This window comes from Balaenoptera musculus, chromosome 15 (genome assembly GCF_009873245.2).
Source record: "Balaenoptera musculus isolate JJ_BM4_2016_0621 chromosome 15, mBalMus1.pri.v3, whole genome shotgun sequence".
Classification (NCBI taxonomy): domain Eukaryota; kingdom Metazoa; phylum Chordata; class Mammalia; order Artiodactyla; family Balaenopteridae; genus Balaenoptera; species Balaenoptera musculus.
The window spans coordinates 26,717,148-26,736,653 of NC_045799.1; the positions used below are offsets into that span (position 1 = coordinate 26,717,148).

Below are 19,506 nucleotides of genomic sequence, written 5' to 3' on the forward strand. Positions count from 1 at the left end.
GCCGCTCTAGCCAGCGGGCAGCGGGAACCATAGAAGAGCCCGCGGCACCGCCCCCTCCACGGGCCGAGCGCCCGCTCGCGCGGCTCCCACAATGCAACCGCACAATGGCCCGACCGCCGCCACTACCGGGGCCTGAGCGGGCCTGGCGGAGCCGATCGCGGCCCGGCCCGCAGCGCGGGGCCCGGAGCGCGGTGAGTGTGGGCGAGGGCCCCGGGGGGACGGCGGGGAGCGGGGCGGGAGGCAGTCTCGCTGCGCCCGCGCGCCCGGCACCCGGAGCGGCAGCGCCCCTCATCTCTTGGCCCCTCAGCGCGGTCGCCCACACCCCCGACCGAGGGCCCCTCTGCGCCATTCCGGCCCAGATAGGCCCAGGTGACGAAAACTTTCCCCGGACCCGATACCTGGGTCTGGGGACCTGAAGAAAACCCCGCTGGCCCCCTCCCTTCCGAGACGTGGAGCCTCAGCCCTGGGGGGGGGGTCCCCCACTCCCGACCCCCCAGGCTCCCTGGAGACCCAGATAACGCGCTGCTGACCTTACCAGGGACCCGGGTCTGGGGGACGCAGATAAGCTGCACTGCTCTCTCCTCTCAGACACGCCTACCCGGACTCATATAACCCCCTTTCCTGCTCCAAATAGTTCGCTCTTTCTCCTCTGTTTCATTTCCCAGAACCACATAACCCCTTTTGAGGCTTCCCCCAATTATTTGGTTCTGGGGAACACAATAATTTCTACCCGTAGTTCCCTCCTCGGCGATCGTACTCCCAAACTCTAGACAGCTTCCAACCCGGTACCATTTTGAGACTCTTGAAATTCAGGAATTCGCTTTTATCTTCAGCGCTTTAACCCTCCAGCCCGTGTACTCCATCCCCACCCCCCACCGTCTCTCTTTCTTTGCGGAGGGTGGGGTGGGGTCTCTTAGGGATCGAGATAACTTGCTCCTCCTCCCTTCCATTCCTGAGACCTCCTCCAGACTTCTTCCTGAATTTCTGTCCCTTGGTCCGGCAGCTGTCTACCCCCAAGCCCTCCCAGCCCAGGGGGCGTTTAAACCTTTCCCCCCATGCAGTATGGTGGTCTACAAACGAACCAGGAGACAGGCTGTCCCCTGCAAATCCTGTCCTGGCCCCATCTCGGTGGGGGAAAGGGGCTTGTAAGGTGCAAGATAAGGGGACATCGGGTGTGGGGAGTTGGTACTTTCACCGGCAAGTGTTCCTGTGTCCTGGCGTGTGTGTTTTCCCACCTGTCTGCCTGGGACTCTGAAAGAGTCTGGCCTGGGGTTGCTAACCCTACCGCCCAATGTGAGGCCACGGGATTGGGGGGGGTGTCTAATCAGGTTTCCTCTTTGTGAAATGGGCTGTTGTGAGTTGCAGCCATTTGCTCAAGGCCTCCTTAGGAGGGGGAGGCAGCGGGAATCAGAGGAAATCATGAATCAAAAGGACTCCAAAAAGGGTCCATCTACACCGATAGAAGAACTAGCAGCCCCTGTTAATCCTGTTTGATGTCTCCTGGAATGATGCAAGTCATTGAGACGCTCCAGCCTCCCTGTAATTTAATTCTCCCCCCACTCTGGAGTGTATGTGTGTTTGTGTGTGTGTTTTGGGGGAGCAGCTATACCCATTCCCCCTTTCCTTCTCACCGTTCTCCAGTCAGTCAGTGTGTCTTTTGGATTTGTTTCTGATGCCCAGGTCAGGACCTGTTTTTATCTCTAAGTCTATTTATAATTTCCCAGTTGCTATTTTGGGTTCTGCTTAAGGGAAGATTGTGTCCACCGCAAGGAAAGTTCCTGGGTGTGTTTCCTCCTCGGCAGGTGTTGAATTGAGTTCTTCAGATCCCCAAGTAGCTCTTGGGCAGCAGGGATAAAAGCTATTTTAGGGTAGTCACTGAAGTGGAGCTGTTAATCCTCTGTGGGTCTCTCTAGTTAAGAACACTTACAGATTAACCCTTTCCTTGGTGCAGGGGCGCTATTTCTCAACAGTTTTGGGGGGAGGTTTGAGAGAATTCAACTGTGGCAGCAGAAGGTGGGAACATGCAACTCAATACAAAGGCAAAGATAATAGCTGCCTTTTGTTGGGTACTTAGAGCAAGCCAAGCCCTGTGCTGAGCCCTTTGCATACCTGACTAAAATAATCCTTACAACAAGCCTGTGAGGTAAGTATTTTTAGTTTTACAGATGAGGAAACAGGCTAATAATGGAGAAAGAACGCAGTTTCTATAGAGATGATGTAACACCATAAAAACTATAGTTTCATCAGAGGGCAGCAGGCATCATGGCACACAACAGAGGACAGACAGACAAGGAAGCGATTTGTCTCCTTTAAAGGCTTCCAAAGAGGGCCATACAGAGTTTTTAGCAAGCATTTGTATTTGGGGTATGGGGCCTTAATAATAAAGGAGATTCCTACAGTGAGGGAACTCTGGCCCAGGATATGGTGCTGGAGGAAGATAAAGTAAGGGGGACTGGCTCCAGGGGATGTGCTGAGGGTTAATTGTGAGGGAAAAGGGGAAGGCTGCATTCTGGGGAGATGTTGGGAAGGGAAGGAAACTCACTCTGAGGCCTGAGAAGACTCATTTAGGGAGAAAAAAAAAAGTAGTACTATTCAGGCCCCGTGCGGAAAAGAAGGGAGCACAATTTAGACCTCAGAGACAGCACTGTTTGTATTTACACGTTTTATGTCAGACATTTCAAGAGTGTTTCACTGAATCTTCCATGAGAATTTTATAGGTAAGGAGAACAAATGTCTGTTTTAGAAATTGAGGAAACTGAGGTTCAGAGAAACTACGTAAACCGCCATGGTTTCACAGCAGTAAGTGGCAGTCTTCTGATAGCAAGTCCAAGGTTCTTTCCACAATACCTCCCTCTTCAGATCAGGCGCCAGAAGGAATCTTAGGATGAAAATATACCGAGTTATACCAGTAACTGGGAGGGATTGATTGTGTTTGTTTTATGGGAACAGGTTCTGTCAGCTTCTGTAGTTGTTAAGGTTAGAGTATGAGACCTGAAGAGCAGCTTTGAAAGAGAAGCAGAATTTTTTCACAGTTTTGCAGAGGAAGATGTCTGAAGGAATAGGCCTTCGGATAATGTGGGAGAGGCCCAGGAATCTTCCTGGATGAAAGGAGTTTGCAGACAAGGGACAGAGGGAGAAAAACTAGATTTCCAGAAGGGTTCCTAAGGTAACACTAAAGCCATAGCCCCATTAAGTGTAAATCAAGGCAAGCACATGGCTGCCGCCTTCCTCCTTTGGTTCTGTCAGTACAACCTCGAGAGCTCTTCTTAGCCACCGTCAACCTCTTTCCTAGAAGCCCATTACTCACTCTTCCAGCAGCAGCATACTAAACTGCTGTGTCTTGTTTGTGCTTGTTCAGGAGAACAGATGAGGTGGACGTGTGGGAGGTGGGGGACGTACTGTTCTCTTTCTGAGTTTGCGTGGAATTTCCAAGGCTAGGCTCCTCTCTCACATCAGCCAAAGTGATGTGACTTGCTTCCCTCTGGCTGCCATTCCCAACTTTCCAGAGGCTGAGGTGCATGATTTCACATATTGAGGGGAGAGGGGGGGCAGAATTTGACTTTGAAGGTGGGGGAAATTCCCTCCAAACTAGATGTTCAAATTCGTGCTCGCTCTCTACCCAATTCCAAGCTGCCTAGTAATCGCTGGTATTATAAACAGGTAATTCCACCCTTTGGAAGAAGGAGGGGACTTAAACAATGAAAGCCAGACATCAGAGGCCTTTGAGGTTTATCGTGAAGCAGGCAAATATGCCATGATGACTCGAAGGCTCAAGCGGGACTAGTTTTTAGTGCTAACACGTGACTCATGCAAAATGCAGCCACCTTTGTGCAGATCTTTCTAGGCAAATCTCCACTCGTGATAGGGAGATGTTTATCATATTACATTGCAGTGTTTCTTCAACAAGAGGAATGGTTCCTGAACAGGACGTAGCTTATGTTAATGATGAGCAAAGCTCTCTCGGGCATAAACCCGCTGATCCCATCATCTCGTTCACGGCCAGCCTGTTGGTTGAATGGTCACTGTAAGCAGCAGGTGCTAATGAGCTGAGCAAGCATTCTTTGGCCCACAGCTAGTTTGTGCAATTGGAGCCCTCCCCAGATTCTCATGGACAATCCGCAGATACCCCTTTTGCTCCCTTCACATGGAAAAGCCTCATGACCAAATTTTGGCATGACCTCTTCAAAGGAAATCCCCCTGTTATAGCAAGTTGCATTGGGGTTGGTAATCTTGTGTGATGAGCTTGTGAGTGTGAATGTGGCTCTGTTGTCCCCCTTTTGAGAATCAGTACGGTAATGCCCTTTCTCTCTTCCTCTGAGTTGAGTCAGGAAAGAAGTTGTGTCACCTTTGCTCCCCCGCCCCACTCCACAACCCAGTAGAAAGCATCAGACTTCAAGATATTGGCTCCCCACTTTGGAACTCAGTTTAAACCAGAACTTCCTGAGCATGTTAGCCAATAAGAATCCACTTGCATTCAATGACTGATTTACTCATCTAAAAGAAAGTTGAAAGTCCTTTCTAGATGTTAGGTGTATGGAGATGAAAAGATGTGATCTGAACTCTCAAAGAATCAGGAGTTTGGTGATGGAGTCTAAAGTTCTAATGCAGGTGTGTTACTTGCTCATAATGGAGACATTCCCGTGTTCTATGAGGGTCTTTGGGACCCTCAACACCACTCAACACCTTGCGTGTTCGACGGGCTTTGCTAAAGAAGTATGGTTTGGGCCCTGAGACCAAGAGACCCAGAGTGGTGGTTGAGGGCGGGACAGGACTAGTACTGGTTTAGTGGAAATGCTGAGTCTGCTGTTGCCTTCCTCAGACAGAACCTCTTGATGTCGATATGCTGCTAAGAAACACATCTGGTGCAGGGGCTGACTCTCCAGGGTGTAAATTTCCTAAGTAATGGCTTCTTCTTTCTCCTCTGATGCCTTTTGGGCATTTTATTGCTCCTTAGCACCTCTATGAGGAGAATTGTAGAAAGTGAGGAGGAGGTAGGGTGAAGAGGAGGAGGAGGTGCTGCTATTCCTAAATTTAGTGGAAAGGATGTAAAAGTGAAGTTAGAAGGGAAAGTCTGGAGTTTAGGGCTTTTACTTCCTCTGATTATCCTGTTTTCCTATTAGCCTAGGTGGTACTCGTAATAATAGTTACCACTAAGCACTTACTAGGTGCCCAGCCTTCTGCTGAATGCTTTATATTTATTATCTCATTTAATCCTCAAAAGATCCTTATGATGTAGGAGATTATTAAGCCCATTTTGTAAATGAGGGAACAGATCAGGGAAGTAAGTAATTGGCTGAAAGTCACATGGCTTCTAAGTGGAAGGGCTGGGATGGAACGGGGATCTCTCTGCCTCCAGAGCCCATGTTTTCATGGTATTGGGCTCCCTAACACCAGGTGTTCTGATGTTTCAGGTGAAGAGATTGTTTTCTGAAGGCTGCGTTGGAGGCTGTGACAGAGCACAGAGACCTGTGGAGCTGATGGGGAGGCTTTCTCAATAACATGGCCCTTCGCCATTAGCCTTGCCATGACCACATTTTTCACCAGCGTCCCCCCCTGGATTCAAGATGCAAAGCAGGAGGAGGAAGTGGGCTGGAAACTAGTTCCCAGGCCTCGGGGCCGGGAGGCGGAGAGTCAAGTGAAGTGCCAATGTGAAATCTCGGGGACACCCTTCTCAAATGGGGAGAAGCTGAGGCCTCAGAGCCTCCCCCATCCAGAGCAGAGACCGTATAGCTGCCCTCAGCTGCACTGTGGCAAGGCGTTTGCCTCCAAGTACAAGCTGTATAGGTAGGTGATACTCCCATACCTCTTGCTGCCCTGAGGTTTCCAGAGGATGAAGCCAGAGAGACTCCACTGAGTGTGGGACTTTATCTGTGGCAGAAGAGTAGAGGTTAATTTGTCCCATAAGTGTACCCTGAACGTCAACCGTTTGAGGTCACTCACTGCAAAATAATGGTGGTATTTTTTATTCAAACACTAGAATCTGATGGGTACAATATCAGATAGCCATGAACAAACTAGATAGAATTTTTTTTTTTCAATACAGGTATACCTCATTGTATTGCACTTCACTTTATTGTACTTCTCAGATACTGCGTTTTTTACAAATTGAAGGTTTGTGGCAACTCCCAGTCAAGAAAGTTGGCCCAGTTTTCCAACAGCATTTGCTCACTTCATGTCTCTGTGTCATGTTTTGGTAATTCTCACAAAAAAAGATTATAGCTTGCTGAAGGCTCAGGTGATGGCTAGCATTTTTTAGCAATAAAGTATTTTTTAATTAAGTATATACATTGGTTTTTTTAGACATAATGCTATTGCACACTTAATAGACCACAGTATAGTGTAAACATAACTTTTATATGCACTAGGAAACCAAAAAATTCATGTGACTCCTATTATTGTGATGTTCACTTTATCGCAGTGGTCTGGAACCAAACCTGCAATATCTCCGAGGTATGCCTGTGCTACTTTCCCCACCTATGTCAGGTAATGGTCAGAATATTAGCCCCAAATTAGGAATCAGTTTTAGAAGTTTAGAAGGAAAAGGAGACCCTCAGGTCCAATCTGTAAATTTTAAAGTGCAGGCTCAGAGTGGAGAAGTAACTTACCCAAGGTCTATAGCTTCTTAGGTCCTGCAGTGCCTCTTCTACTGAACTAGCATGCCACTCAGATGATTACTTATGTCTCTGTAGAGTCCCTGGTGTCCTCTGGGTTGGAAGATTGCCTGAAACTTCTAAGCCCAAGAACCCCTACTTAAAGTGAAATGGAATGTGAAAGCCCTGGTGTAAAGCAGATAATGACAGAGCAGCTTTGAAGGGAGGGGGGCCTGCTCAGACGTAATTTTGATTTTATCCTTGCCTTTCCATCAGAGGACCATGAACATGCCCTTTACCAATAATGTAGACTTCCTTATGCACAGTCATTCATCTCTTGACTATTATTTATTGAGCTCCTGCCACATACCAGGCACAGTGTTCAGTGATACGGACAGAATAGTGAGCCAGACAGATGGGGGTGCTGGCCCTCCTTGAGTTTACTGTCTAACAGCAGGGACAGACAGTAAATGAGTAAATACAAGAACAAGATGACCACAGAAAGCCTCAGTTCCTTATCTGGAAAACAGTTGATAGGAAGGAACTAAAACAGGTAACAGGGTAGCGTGTGGCCAGGATTGCCCTCATGACAGTTCTGTGGTCCTCAGGAATGCTTTGATTCTGTGTGCTCCTCTGTCTTAGGTGGGTTCCAGTTGGGGCTGTCCTCTTAGACTTTCTTAGTGACAGTCTGAGTGTCAGTGGGAGGCTACAGGAAAGGTCCTGGGCCAGGAGACAGGAGCCTTGACTCCACCCATAGTCACTGTATTTTAGGTGAATTACTAAACCTCTCTGGGCCTTAGTTTCCTCACCTTCAAAATGAGGGAAGTAGACTGTGGATCACTCAGCATCTCCCTCTCATACGTTTTCATGGCAGTTGTGTCACAGGAGGTTAATAGTAACCCTCATAGGTGTGAGCACTCACACATAGCATGAGGGTAATGGGTACAATTGATACGAATCACTGGGTGCTATGCTAGAGACAGCAGTGGCATACCTAAGTGAACCTGGGTCTCAAGAAGGTCTGTGTTTAAATTCAGCCTCTGCCACTTACTGACTGGTGGGTGGGGCTGCCCTGTGCTTCAGCCTCTTAGGGAGAACAAGGTTAATCACACAGCTCACACAGGGCTTGCAAACCGTGGGACCCCCAAGTCTTGCTGAGTTGATTCTGAATGTACTATGGAGCTCTGGATTGCAGTTCCTGGATTCTGAGCTGCTTTCCAGCCAGAAAGGAGCAGGAGCAAACCAAGGGACACTGAGGTGCCATATCACAGAAAAACATTTTTTTAAATATTGCTGCTGTGCTTGCTTCGGCAGTACATATACTAAAATTAAATGTTGCTGCTTTGTGTGGCAAACAGTTTAAATGGTACCAGTGGGCATGCAGTGAAAAAATGAATTGTCACACTCGAAGCCACTATTCTCCTCCCCAAAGGCAGTTTCTTGTGTATCCTTGTTGAGACATTCAAACGTGTATTCCCTTCCTTTTTTATTTTCACAGGGGATTGTATTACACACACTATACTGAACTTCCTTTTTTGACTTGGCTCCCTATATCTTCGGATATTGTTCCAGATCAGGAAGTTTAGATATAGTTCATTCTCCCTTTATTGTGTCATTTAAATTTTTGTAAATATACTTTTTTTTGCAAAGGAAATGCATTCAAAATTCAAAAGGTATATAATGAAAATTCTCCATCACACCCATAAAAGCTGCCCATTTCTTCTCCCTATAGGTAGCCAATGTTGTCAGTTTCTTGTGTAGCCTTCCAGAAATATTTTAAGCTTATACAAGCAAACATACATATATCTTCCCTCTTTTCATATGTATAGTACCATTCCATAGGGACTATTCTGTCTCATAGGTTTTTTCGACTTAAGTGTATCTAGGAGCTTGTTACCTGTGGTACATATAAAGCTGCCATTATTTTAAAAAGTTGAGTTGGGAATTCTCTGGTGGTCCAGTGGTTAGGACTCTGCACTTTCACTGCTGAGGGCCCAGGTTCGATCCCTGATCAGGGAACTAAGATCCCACAAGCCTCATGGCCAGAAAAAAAAAAAAAGTTGAGTCATTTTATGGACTTAGAATAACTTAATCAGTTCCCTATTGATGGACATTTAGATTGTTCCTGATTTTTTGCTACTAAAATCAGTGCTGCAAAGAATAGCAGTACACGTGATTTTGCAGGTGGTCAAGGATATCTATAGAATACAGTTGGCATGGTATTCCATTCCATTGCATGGCTGTATCATAATTTTTGTGTCTAGTTGCCTGTTAGTGGACAACTCAGTTGTCTAGCCAGCCCTTGTGATCTCATTTCTTTTCTCCTGTCCTCCATCCCTGTCTCCAGGCACATGGCCACTCACTCAGCCCAGAAACCCCACCAGTGCATGTACTGTGATAAGATGTTTCACCGCAAGGATCATCTGCGGAACCACCTGCAGACGCATGACCCCAACAAAGAGGCCCTCCACTGTTCTGAGTGTGGTAAGAATTACAATACGAAGCTGGGCTACCGGCGCCACCTGGCCATGCATGCCGCCAGCAGTGGTGACCTCAGCTGCAAGGTGTGCCTGCAGACCTTCGAGAGTACCCAGGCCCTGCTAGAGCACCTGAAGGCCCACTCACGCCGGGTAGCAGGTGGTGCCAAGGAGAAGAAGCACCCCTGTGACCACTGTGACCGGCGGTTCTATACTCGTAAGGATGTGCGGCGGCACCTGGTGGTCCACACAGGCCGGAAAGACTTCCTGTGCCAGTACTGTGCCCAGCGATTTGGCCGCAAAGACCACCTGACACGTCATGTCAAGAAGAGTCACTCGCAAGAGCTGCTCAAGATCAAGACAGAGCCAGTGGACATGTTAGGCCTACTCAGCTGCAGCTCCACAGTCAACGTGAAGGAAGAGCTGAGCCCTGTGCTGTGCATGGCCTCTCGGGACGTGATGGGGGCCAAGGCCTTCCCTGGCATGTTGCCCATGGGCATGTATGGTGCCCACATCCCTACCATGCCCAGTGCAGGCGTGCCACACTCCCTGGTGCACAACACGCTGCCCATGGGTATGAGCTACCCTCTGGAGTCCTCACCTATCTCTTCCCCAGCTCAGCTTCCTCCAAAATACCAGCTTGGATCTACCTCATACTTGCCCGACAAATTGCCCAAAGTGGAGGTGGATAGTTTTCTGGCGGAGCTTCCTGGAAGCCTGTCTCTCTCATCCGCTGAACCCCAGCCCGCCTCACCTCAGCCGGCGGCAGCTGCGGCCCTCCTAGATGAAGCACTGCTCACCAAGAGCCCCGCCAACCTCTCTGAGGCCCTCTGCGCTGCTAATGTGGACTTCTCCCACTTACTGGGCTTTCTTCCTCTCAACCTGCCCCCGTGTAACCCGCCCGGGGCCACAGGAGGCCTGGTCATGGGCTACTCCCAGGCCGAGGCGCAGCCCCTGCTCACCACTTTGCAAGCTCAGCCTCAAGATTCCCCGGGAGCTGGGGGACCGCTGAACTTTGGGCCTCTGCACTCCTTGCCTCCTGTCTTCACCTCTGGCCTGAGCACCACCACCCTGCCTCGTTTCCACCAGGCATTCCAGTAGCCCCAAGGAGGACCTCAGCTCAGTCTTGGCTCTGTCAGGGAGTCTCAGTATCTACCCCATATGCATCCCCCATGAAGGCAGCTGAGCTTTCAGAGCTGAGTTCAAAAAGAAAAAATTCCAGTATCTGTATGGAGCACTTGGTTTGGGGGTTGGGCTCCAGGATCAGTTCCAGGAGGAGCCTTGAGCCCCAACCCCATGAAAAGATGTCATACAATAGGACTTCAGGTATTTTTACTTTTTTTTTTTTTTTTTTTTAATCTGAATCGGGAGCCACACCTAGCCCTTTCCCTCTCCAAAGCATCAGAACCTCCTTCTCTTTGGAGAAGGGAGAGGTCTCTTGGAGACACAGAGGGTTTTACTTTGGATGACCTCGAGAGAAATAGCCCAAGAAGCCCGTCTTCTGGTCCCAGCCTGCAGACCCCACAGCAGTTGGTTAGGCCCTGCTGCAGAGGGTCCATCGCCTGCTTCCAACCAACAGGCAGGAGAGAGGGCCTCTGTTCTTCCCCATCACCTCCATCCCTCCTGTCCTAGCACCTCCATTTTCAGTGTTTTCCAGCAACGGTACCGTTTACACAGTCGCCTCAGACACACCATTTCACCTCCCTTGCTGAGCTGTATAGCCTTAGAATGATTGCAGTGAACATTGTTTACACACCGTGAATCCATTCCCACCAGTCCATTCCAGTTGGCACCATTCGGAACCATTTGGTACCTGGTGTTAACTGGAGCCCTGTTTACAAGGCGGAGTCGGGTCTCACTGACTTCTCTTCACTTGAGGTCATATTTTTCCCCTGTGGGGAAATAAACTGACTTTGGACTGCTTCAGTCTCTGCCATCTTCCATGACTGTGTCTGTTCCTGCCTTCCTCGGCAGAGTCCACAGGAGACAGGCAAGAAGATTGGAGCAGTTTTCTCACAGGTCTGCAATTCTGTTTTTCTCCAAGTACATCATGACCCCCTCATCCTCCTTTTGAACTGGAGAGGGGAAGAAATGATAAGGCATGCCCACTTCCATCACCCCCTGCCCCAATTCTCTAATCCCCACCCTGAATGTCATGAGCTTTTATCATTAGTCTTGGAACGAGGGACTCCGGTTCTAGGCTGGTGTGGATAGCAAAGGAGAGCGTGAGACCTCATTTGTCTCCTGTCTCTTTTCCAGGAAGTTGTGGAATTGTTGGAAGAAGAGTTTTCAGAAAGTTAGGACTGGGCAGATAGTTGAGTCCTAATCTCTGGGTGTACATCATTGCCTCACATACCAAACTTTTTCTCCACAGTGTTCCTCCTCTCTCTTCCACTTTGCAGTCCCGTGGACTCAGGCCCACTGTGCCTAGGCTTCTCTGCTCTCCATCAAAGAACTTCCATCTTCCTTTTGTGGCCCCTCTCACTTTTGCCCCCAGTACTCAGCAAGTTTCTTGCAACAAATGATTAGTTCTTCTTTTCTGACTTGTGGGGCTCCCTGCCACAGACAGCACAGCTCTTGCCCAGCTGAACCCCATCCCTGCTTCATCTCAGTTCTGCATGGGCTTCGCTCTTCCCACTCGTGGAAGGGAGGCAGCTCAGGGACCACCAGTGTGGGGCCCTCTTGAGACACTTCCACTCTGATTCAGAAACACACTCCTACCTCTTTACTGTTAACTCCTACAGATGCAGCCAGCAGTTTCTGGGCGCTTCTCTCAGCAGGTGCCTCATACTGGCTTCTCCACTAGGGTTTCAGGACAAACTACCAAGGAACTGCCTCAGCCTCTTCCCAGTCCTCCCCCGCCCCCTTCTGTCTAGAAATCACTTTGGTTTATCATCAGGAACTGAGCAGGTCCAAGACCCAGGCTTCTGCTTCAGCCCAGGCCAGTACTTTTCCTTTGAGGTGAAAGCCTTAAAATGTTGCTCCCTGGCCCTTGATTGGAAGCAATGTGGAGTGAATAAGCATGTTTTAATTTAGGCAGGCTAGTTTGGGATACCTTTTTTAAAAAAAAGACAAAACCAGATATAAAGGTGTCTGGCGAGATTAGAATCAGAGTAGGTGATTTGCTTCTAAAAATTAGTTTCAGTGAGTCCCAGGGACTAATTAAGGTTTACTTTTAAAAGCGTCCCCTTGGTACGCAGCCACCTCCTGCATGCTGTGCATGTTATTGGGACTCGTACATAGGAAATGGTATGTGAGCATACAAACAGGACTCTGCTGCCATTCTCCTTGTCGTCTCTGATCTTCACCACTAGACCCAGCAACCCTCACCCCTCCCTGCCACCTTCCCTGCACCTTTCGGTTACAGAGGCAAATGGGCCTCTGGCCACAGGATATAAAGTCTTGGGCTGTTAGAAGAGTCCCCTCCTCTTTGCCTGCTCTTTCCTGTCCCTTCCTTGAATACTCTCCCCCATTAGTGATGCTGGGAAACTCATAGGACAGGCAAAGCAACTATTTAAACCCTTGTAACTGGGGCCTTGCCCCTCCTCCCCTCACTTCTTCCTTCCGTCCTGTTCCTCTTTTCTTCTTCCTTCAATGCCCTTCCCACCCACAAGGAATTTTCCTATCACTGTGAACTTTGCTGGTGCAGAGGAACATCTGCCTTCACCTTTTTTTTTTTTTTTTTTGGGCCATAGACACCCAGCCGTTTCTTAAACCTCCCCAAAATTTAAAAAAAAGGAACAAAGTCCATATTGGCCTGGTTGTTCAAAGGATAAGAATAGCTTTATCCTACTCAGTACCAAACCCACTTCAGTACCCTTACTGAGGCCATGAGAGCCTAGGGGTTTCTGCCCAGGACAGGAGCCATGGCATGTTGGCAGAGACCAAACGGGGACCAGGAAAAGGGGTGATGTTCCCTTCCCCCACCACCTCCAACCTCTGTCAGCATGAGCTGCCCTGAACAGTGGCAGGCAACTCCCCCTCTGCACAGTAGCTGGTCAGGGTTGAGTGCAGTCCTGGGGGCCAGGGGATAGCATGCCCAGTTGTGTCAGCTCGGAGGATCTGTGCACATCTTAGAGAGGTGAGAGGTAGGGAAAGGAATAACAATTGAGTTTTCTTCCCTCACCCTTTTACAATGGCATTTTGTTAATGGAAATCTGGGAAGCAGGTGTGATTACTTCTTTTGCTCGTAGATATTGTCCTAAGTTGAAATTCTCTCACTGCCCTAAACTTTCCCCTAGTAGCCCTTTAAGTCCCTACCCCCCTTCTTTTTGGTAGCTGTTTTCTCCACCCCTCTCTCCACCTCCTCTCTTATCTAGGAGCTGTTTTTAAGCACGATTTTTTTTTAACAGTTTATATTGTACAGGATCAATATTTTGCTTTTTAACAAGGATATTTATGTAATAAGAAACTTTGCCTTAGGCAGGTGTTGGCCAGAAAAGTCCAGATTCCTCTGGGACCCCACCCTGGCCTCTCCTGGAACTCTGAACCTGCTGTGGAAGGAATTGGCTGTAACCTCACCACTGGAGAGTAGGGTCTGTGGCGAGGGAAAGGGGTGTACTGGTTCTGACAGGAGAAGGATCCACCATCATAATCTAGTGCCTCTATGGAGGGGTTTGGAAGAAGCGTTCCAGTTCAGTTTCTTCGGATGTAAGCTTACTTCCTTAGCGGATTCTCCCCATAGTGCACCTCTCCACCTCCTACTATTCGGCACTAGAACTGAAATACCACTTCTCACACACCTCCCTCCCTCCTTCCCAGTGGTCAAGGCTTTGGAGCCACTCTTTCGTAACGCCAGATTATTTAAAGAGAAAAATACAAGACAAAACCTTCTAGCACTTTGTACACACAGTGAATAACCTCTTGGAGTATTTTTGGCTTTATATGAAACAAGGTTTTTAAATGTAAAATATAAGTGCCATTAGAAAATGCACAGGGCCTATCTTTGTTAAAGTAGATTTTTCAATGTTTTGCAGAATTACATTTTCAAAAAAAAGTTTTTATAATGAAGTTGTTTATTAAAAACTTCTGAATGATGTGTTTGGAAGTTGTGAACCTGTTTGATTGGAAAGGGGTAGGAGAGAGCCTGAAGAAGAATTGGAATCCAGACATCTTTAGCATCCAAGGGGATGATGAGTATAGGGCAGACAGTAACAACCCTTCACATTAGCACCTACAAACTTTGCACTTTGAAATTAAAGATCTTTGAGGTAAGTGGCATCATGCCACCACTTAATAATCTTGGGTGCAAGAGTCAGAAAAACCAAATTGGCTTAAACGGTGAAATTTCATGTCACTGAAAATGCCGGATGGAGTGCAGTCTTGAGGTTAATATTGATCCAGCAACTCAAACATGGTTGGCCTTAGCATTCCTGTTTTTGCCCTATCTTGTGCAGTTGTGACTTCATCCTCCAGCCCTTCAAAATGGTTTGTCCCTTTGTGTAGGAGAAGAATGCTGCCATAATTCCAATCATTTTCACACAGTGCTGACCACAAATGGAGAGGGACCCTTTCTGGGCTCTCAAAGGAGAGAGGAGTCCTTTATTCACGGAAGCCTCAGTAAGCGTCTCTTGTCTCATTGGCCATGATGGCATTCTGTGCCATCCCAAAACCAGTCACTATAGGCCAGTGATGACAAGGCTGAGACAAGGGTTGGCGTAGTTTCTCAAAGGAAATTTGGGGTACTGTTAGGATGAGGAATGGATGCTGGTTGTCCAAGAAAAAAATGTCATCCATTGCCCAAGGTGCACAGCTGGTAAGTGACAGAGCTAGGACCTAACCTTGACCACACTTGTGCCTACCCATTTGGTTCAGACAGACTCTTGAAAGGCTATTATGACTTCACCTGATGTTGCTTGGCCAGTCTCCAGTGAAGGTAGTCATCACTATTCTGGGCCCCATCCCTTGTGCTGAGATCCTCCTGTCCAGGGCTCAGACCGAGCTTGCTTTTCTGTGGTCTGGAGCCAGTGTTCATAGCCAAGCAGTGCAAATCACTCCAGAGACCAGCCCAAGAGTTTATGGGACGTTAAGTGTCAATGTGTGTAACAGGTGCTTTACGTACAAAGGCAGTGGGCTGGCTCTTCATCTCTTTGGCCTTCTGTTTACTTGACTGTCCACCCCAGTGGGTCGGATCCCTGCTAGGGCCCCAAGAGAATCCACCTTGCCCTCTAGGGGATGCATACCCAGGAGTGGGTCTGGCGACTCAAAGCTATCTTTTGCATTGGATGGGAGGAAGCTGAAGGCCTTCTGGAGGAGGTGGCAAGGACTTCCAGGTGAGCGGGTGGGGTGTTGGGTGTATTGACCTCCATGGGCCACAAGTTTGGGAGCTGAGATCACAGGAGTGCAGGTGCACTTGCAGGATCAGGGCTGCAGGGGCTGGTCCATCTAGGCTCTTAACTATCTGTGCACAGACCCTGCACTTCAGACTAGAGTTCACATTTATGAAATGTCTGGAGCAGAGAAAGGGGTAGCCCCTAGGCCTAGGACGAGGTGAAGCCATGTCCACCCTTCAGCCTGTCAGCCCAGGAAGATCCAGCTCGTTCAGGGAAACCAGGCAGAGGCCCACTTGCTTCCTGGTTGGCAGCATTTGGGACCTTCCCTTGCCCCTAGATCCTTCTACTCAGACCTTGTTTCTTCCTTTTTCCACAAATATTTTGAGCACCTCCGTGTGCCTGACAATTACTATGCAAGTTTCAGTCTAGTCAGCTTCTGCAAGGGATACCTCTTGAGTCCTCTGCATATGCCTGAGTAATTTATCCTGTGAAAGCTGCCCCAAAGCCACAGTCGAGTGTGGACACCAGCCGACTCCCACCTGTCCACCGCAGATGGGGGGAACAGTAACTGCCTGGCGTGGTGGCTGTGGGGTTGGGCCTGATCCTGGGCGCCTGCTCAGAGCTGTTCGCTGCTTGGTACACCCCTGCACTTCACCCCATTTCCACCGCTGACTCCCAGTTCTGTCTGGGCACCCGCAGTCGCATCCCCACCGGGCAGCCCCCTGCCACTCCACCAGTCGCCTAGTCTCAAGACAGCCGGGGAACCCTTGCGAATCACTCCGGAAAAGGGTGGGGGCGCAAGGGGCGGGGCGAGCCCTGTAGGAGAAAATCGGGCCTCCCTGCCTACTACCCGCGGTCCCGCTGGGGTCGCTGCCAGCCACCCAGCCGCCCCTCTCGCTGAACCCGCAGTGTCGCCCGCGCGCCCCGAGCCCCTCCAGGCCAGAGGCTCCCGCAGGTGATGGCGGACGAGGGTGCGGGGGGCCTGGAAACCGCCGCGCGCCCGGTCACCGCGTCTGGGGCCCAAGAGGCTGGGGGTCGCGGGTATTCCGACCCCGCAGCCCGCCCAGGGACCGCCCTGCCTGCCAGGGAGGGCCGGGAAGCGGCCTCCGCGGCCACTGGCCTGAGCCCAGAAAACGGTCTTTTCGGGGACGGGGCCCCAGAAACCTGTGGCGCAGAAGGGTGGGAGGCTCGGGCTGGAGCCGGCGGGAAGGCAGAGGAAGTGACGACTGGGGAGGGCGCCATCTTCATGGAGGAGGCGGAGCGGGAGGTGGGGAAGCAGCATGTGGGAAAGGAGATGGAGGTGGCCGAGAAGCTGGTGCGGGGGGAGAAGCTGGAGGTGGGAGCGGAGGCGCAGCAAGGCCCGGGGCCCCTGAACTTTGGTGGCCCAGTTGTGGACCCGCTGGAAGCCATCCAGTGGGAGCTGGAGGCCGTGAGTGCCCAGGCGGACAGGGCCTACCTGCGGCTGGAGCGCAGGTTTGGGCGCATGCACCGGTTGCACCTAGCCCGAAGGAGCTTCATCCTCCAGAATATTCCTGGCTTCTGGGTCACCGCCTTCCTGAACCACCCGCAGCTGTCAGGCATGATCAGCCCCCGAGGCGAAGACATGCTCTGCTACCTGATGAATTTGGAGGTGAGGGAGCACAGGCACGCCAGGACGGGCTGCAAGTTCAAGTTCAGTTTTTGGAGCAGCCCCTACTTCCGGAACAAGGTGATAGTGAAGAAGTATGAGTGCAGATCCTCAGGCCGGGTGGTGTCAATCGCAAGTCGCATTCGCTGGCACTGGGGCCAGGAACCTCCAACTCTGGTACACAGGAACCGGGACACCGTCCGCAGCTTCTTCAGGTGGTTCTCAACAGCACAGCCTCGCGGAGGCCGACAGGGTTGCCCGGATTATTAAAGAGGACCTGTGGCCCAACCCCCTGCAGTACTACCTGCTCTGGGATAGGCCCCACAGAGCCAGGCAAGGCCTAGCAAGGTGGCCCACAGAGGCCCCTCCTAGGCCCTATGGGTTCCAGTCTGGCTAAGTCCTGCCCTGGGACCTGGCCCCTACGCAAGACTCCTTTCTGCCTCCTGGGGACCTGTGCTTAGGCCAGCCATGGCAGTCGGCTGTCTGCTTTCTGTTCCGTGTACTCTGAGCCCTTTGGACTTCAGTGGACTCAGCTCTGAGATTGTGGCCTTCATGGCCACGCTCTTCTGTTTCCATGTAGGCTCCATGCATCACATGACTGTCACATGCCACAGTGTCTACCCAAGCACCCAGCGCTGTGGACAGGTACTACCATCATCTTCATGGCCTGGACCTGTCTGATCATGGCCTTCCACCCATTTTTTACATGGGCACCCACAGGTCATCACTAGGAGGACCAGTGCCTCTTTGAGGCCTACTCCTTCAAGGCCACAGCATGCCGGGCTTCATATTTATGCTGACCCCACACCTGTCTGTGGCATGGTGAGTCTTGTCACCCAAGAGGAAGTGGATGCACTTGGTCAGCCAGACTTGGACATTCCAGGACCTCAGGACCACAGGCCAGGCTAGTGGACTGTTGGGCATCTAGCAGAATGGGCATGGGGTGAGGTCAAGGACATGAAGCAGTGGGCAGTGCATTCTTTGTGATCACACTGCTCTTCTTACCCCTGTGCTGGTCCTACCTCCCGACCTGCTACTGACTTGTGACAGCCTGTGTCCTACCTGTGTCTGGTCATCGCCCTTCTCGTGAGTTTCACCCACGTTGCCAGCGACCTTGTTGCCTGCTCCCAGGTCTATAAGGACCTCAAGAACTGCCTGTGAACCCAGGTGGGCCACCTGCCAATGCACAAGAGTTCCCAAACCCCCAGGAACTCTGCCACACTGGCATATCTGGGCATGCACTTAAGGCAGGGGCAGTAATGGGGTCCCTTCCAGAAGCCTGCCTTCCTGAGCTCCAGTCACTGGACTCACACAGAACCCAGCTCCACTGTCTCCACTTGTTTTTAGGCTGCCAGCATGGGGGCGCTGGAGAGAGGGTGTTTCTGGTCATGAGGCCTTTCTCCACCTGCCGAGATCTCACATGTTTCTTTTTATTTTCTCTAAAGTGATAGCTCAGAAACAAAATAACTGAAGAAGCAGGGTTTTTTACAAACAGCTGAGGAGACAGGCTTTCTTGTTGAATTTGCCTCTCTGATTGTCTCCAGAGAGGGAGGGTTGTCCTGTAGCTTGCCGGAGCTCTCTTTGCCCCCTCTGCTCCAGTGCCCTGCCCCCCTCAGCAAGGGGGGACCGCACAGGGCCCCTGAGCAGAGACACCAGGAGCTCTGGGCCCGCAGGGAAAGCACGTTGTTCTGTTTCGTGCTGTGTTCTTGGAGACTAACTTTAGCTCCAACTCTACTTTCTTCTCCTTTCGCCGGGTCCAAACCCTCATGGGATCCTGTTGGTACAGGAGCTTAGCTGTGCCCCCCTCCTAAGACCCCCTAAGACAGTTTTCTGGGGCTGTCTCCATCTCATTTTGGGGGAGTGACCATACCCAGGCCCCTTCCCATGGAAGGCCTTGTCTTCTGCTCCCGAGGACCTGGGGAGGCCTTGACACAAAATAAAGGGGGGGGGGGCCTGCTCTCGGCAGGGGAGTGCAAGAGAAGTTGGAGCCAGCTGGGAAGACAGGGATGGAGGAGGGCCTGCGAGGTGCAGGGAGGGGAGCCCCCGAATCTTCCTAACTTTTTTGATTCACCAATTGATCTTTTAAGTTTTTAAAATTTTTTTCCTTTTATTTTTTTAAATTTATTTTTATTTGATTATTCCAGTTTCTAAAAATTTTGATGGTCAACCCTATTGAGGAAATTTGTAGATTTTTTTTTAACATCTTTATTGCAGTATAATTGCTTTACAATGGTGTGTTAGTTTCTGCTTTATAACAAAGTGAATCAGCTATACATATACATATATCCCCATATCTCCTCCCTCTTGTGCCTCCCTCCCACCCTCCCTATCCCACCCCTCTAGGTGGTCACAAAGCACCGAGCTGATCTCCCTGTGCTATGCAGCTGCTTCCCACTAGCTATCTAGTGGGATATATATGTCCATGCCACTCTCTCACTTCGTGCCAGCTTACCATTCCCACTCCCCATGTCCTCAAGTCCATTCTTTACGTCTGCGTGTAGATTTTTTTTTGATTAACTTTCATTGGAGTATGGTTGCTT

General features: G+C 50.1%; 2 protein-coding genes across 3 annotated transcripts; both read left to right on the forward strand.

The window, feature by feature from the left end:
• Window positions 1-102: 102 nt before the first annotated feature.
• PLAGL2 (PLAG1 like zinc finger 2) lies at window positions 103-14,105 on the forward strand. 2 transcript variants are annotated; one of them, XM_036827259.1, is made up of 3 exons: window positions 103-191; window positions 5,412-5,784; window positions 8,938-14,105. In XM_036827259.1, exons 2-3 carry the CDS (start codon window positions 5,525-5,527, stop codon window positions 10,166-10,168), a joined length of 1,491 nt encoding a protein of 496 aa, XP_036683154.1. In that variant the 5' UTR covers window positions 103-191; window positions 5,412-5,524; the 3' UTR covers window positions 10,169-14,105. The 2 variants fall into 2 exon arrangements, with proteins under 2 accessions (XP_036683154.1, XP_036683155.1); XM_036827260.1 differs by lacking the exon at window positions 5,412-5,784 and having other exon boundaries at window positions 115-191.
• A 2,018-nt stretch (window positions 14,106-16,123) lies between these two features.
• Window positions 16,124-18,891, forward strand: LOC118881405 (putative testis-specific Y-encoded-like protein 3). The gene is given in 2 exon segments (XM_036826307.1): window positions 16,124-17,191; window positions 17,193-18,891. Coding segments are annotated over 2 exon segments (1,065 nt in total). The 5' UTR covers window positions 16,124-16,297; the 3' UTR covers window positions 17,364-18,891.
• Window positions 18,892-19,506: the final 615 nt, after the last annotated feature.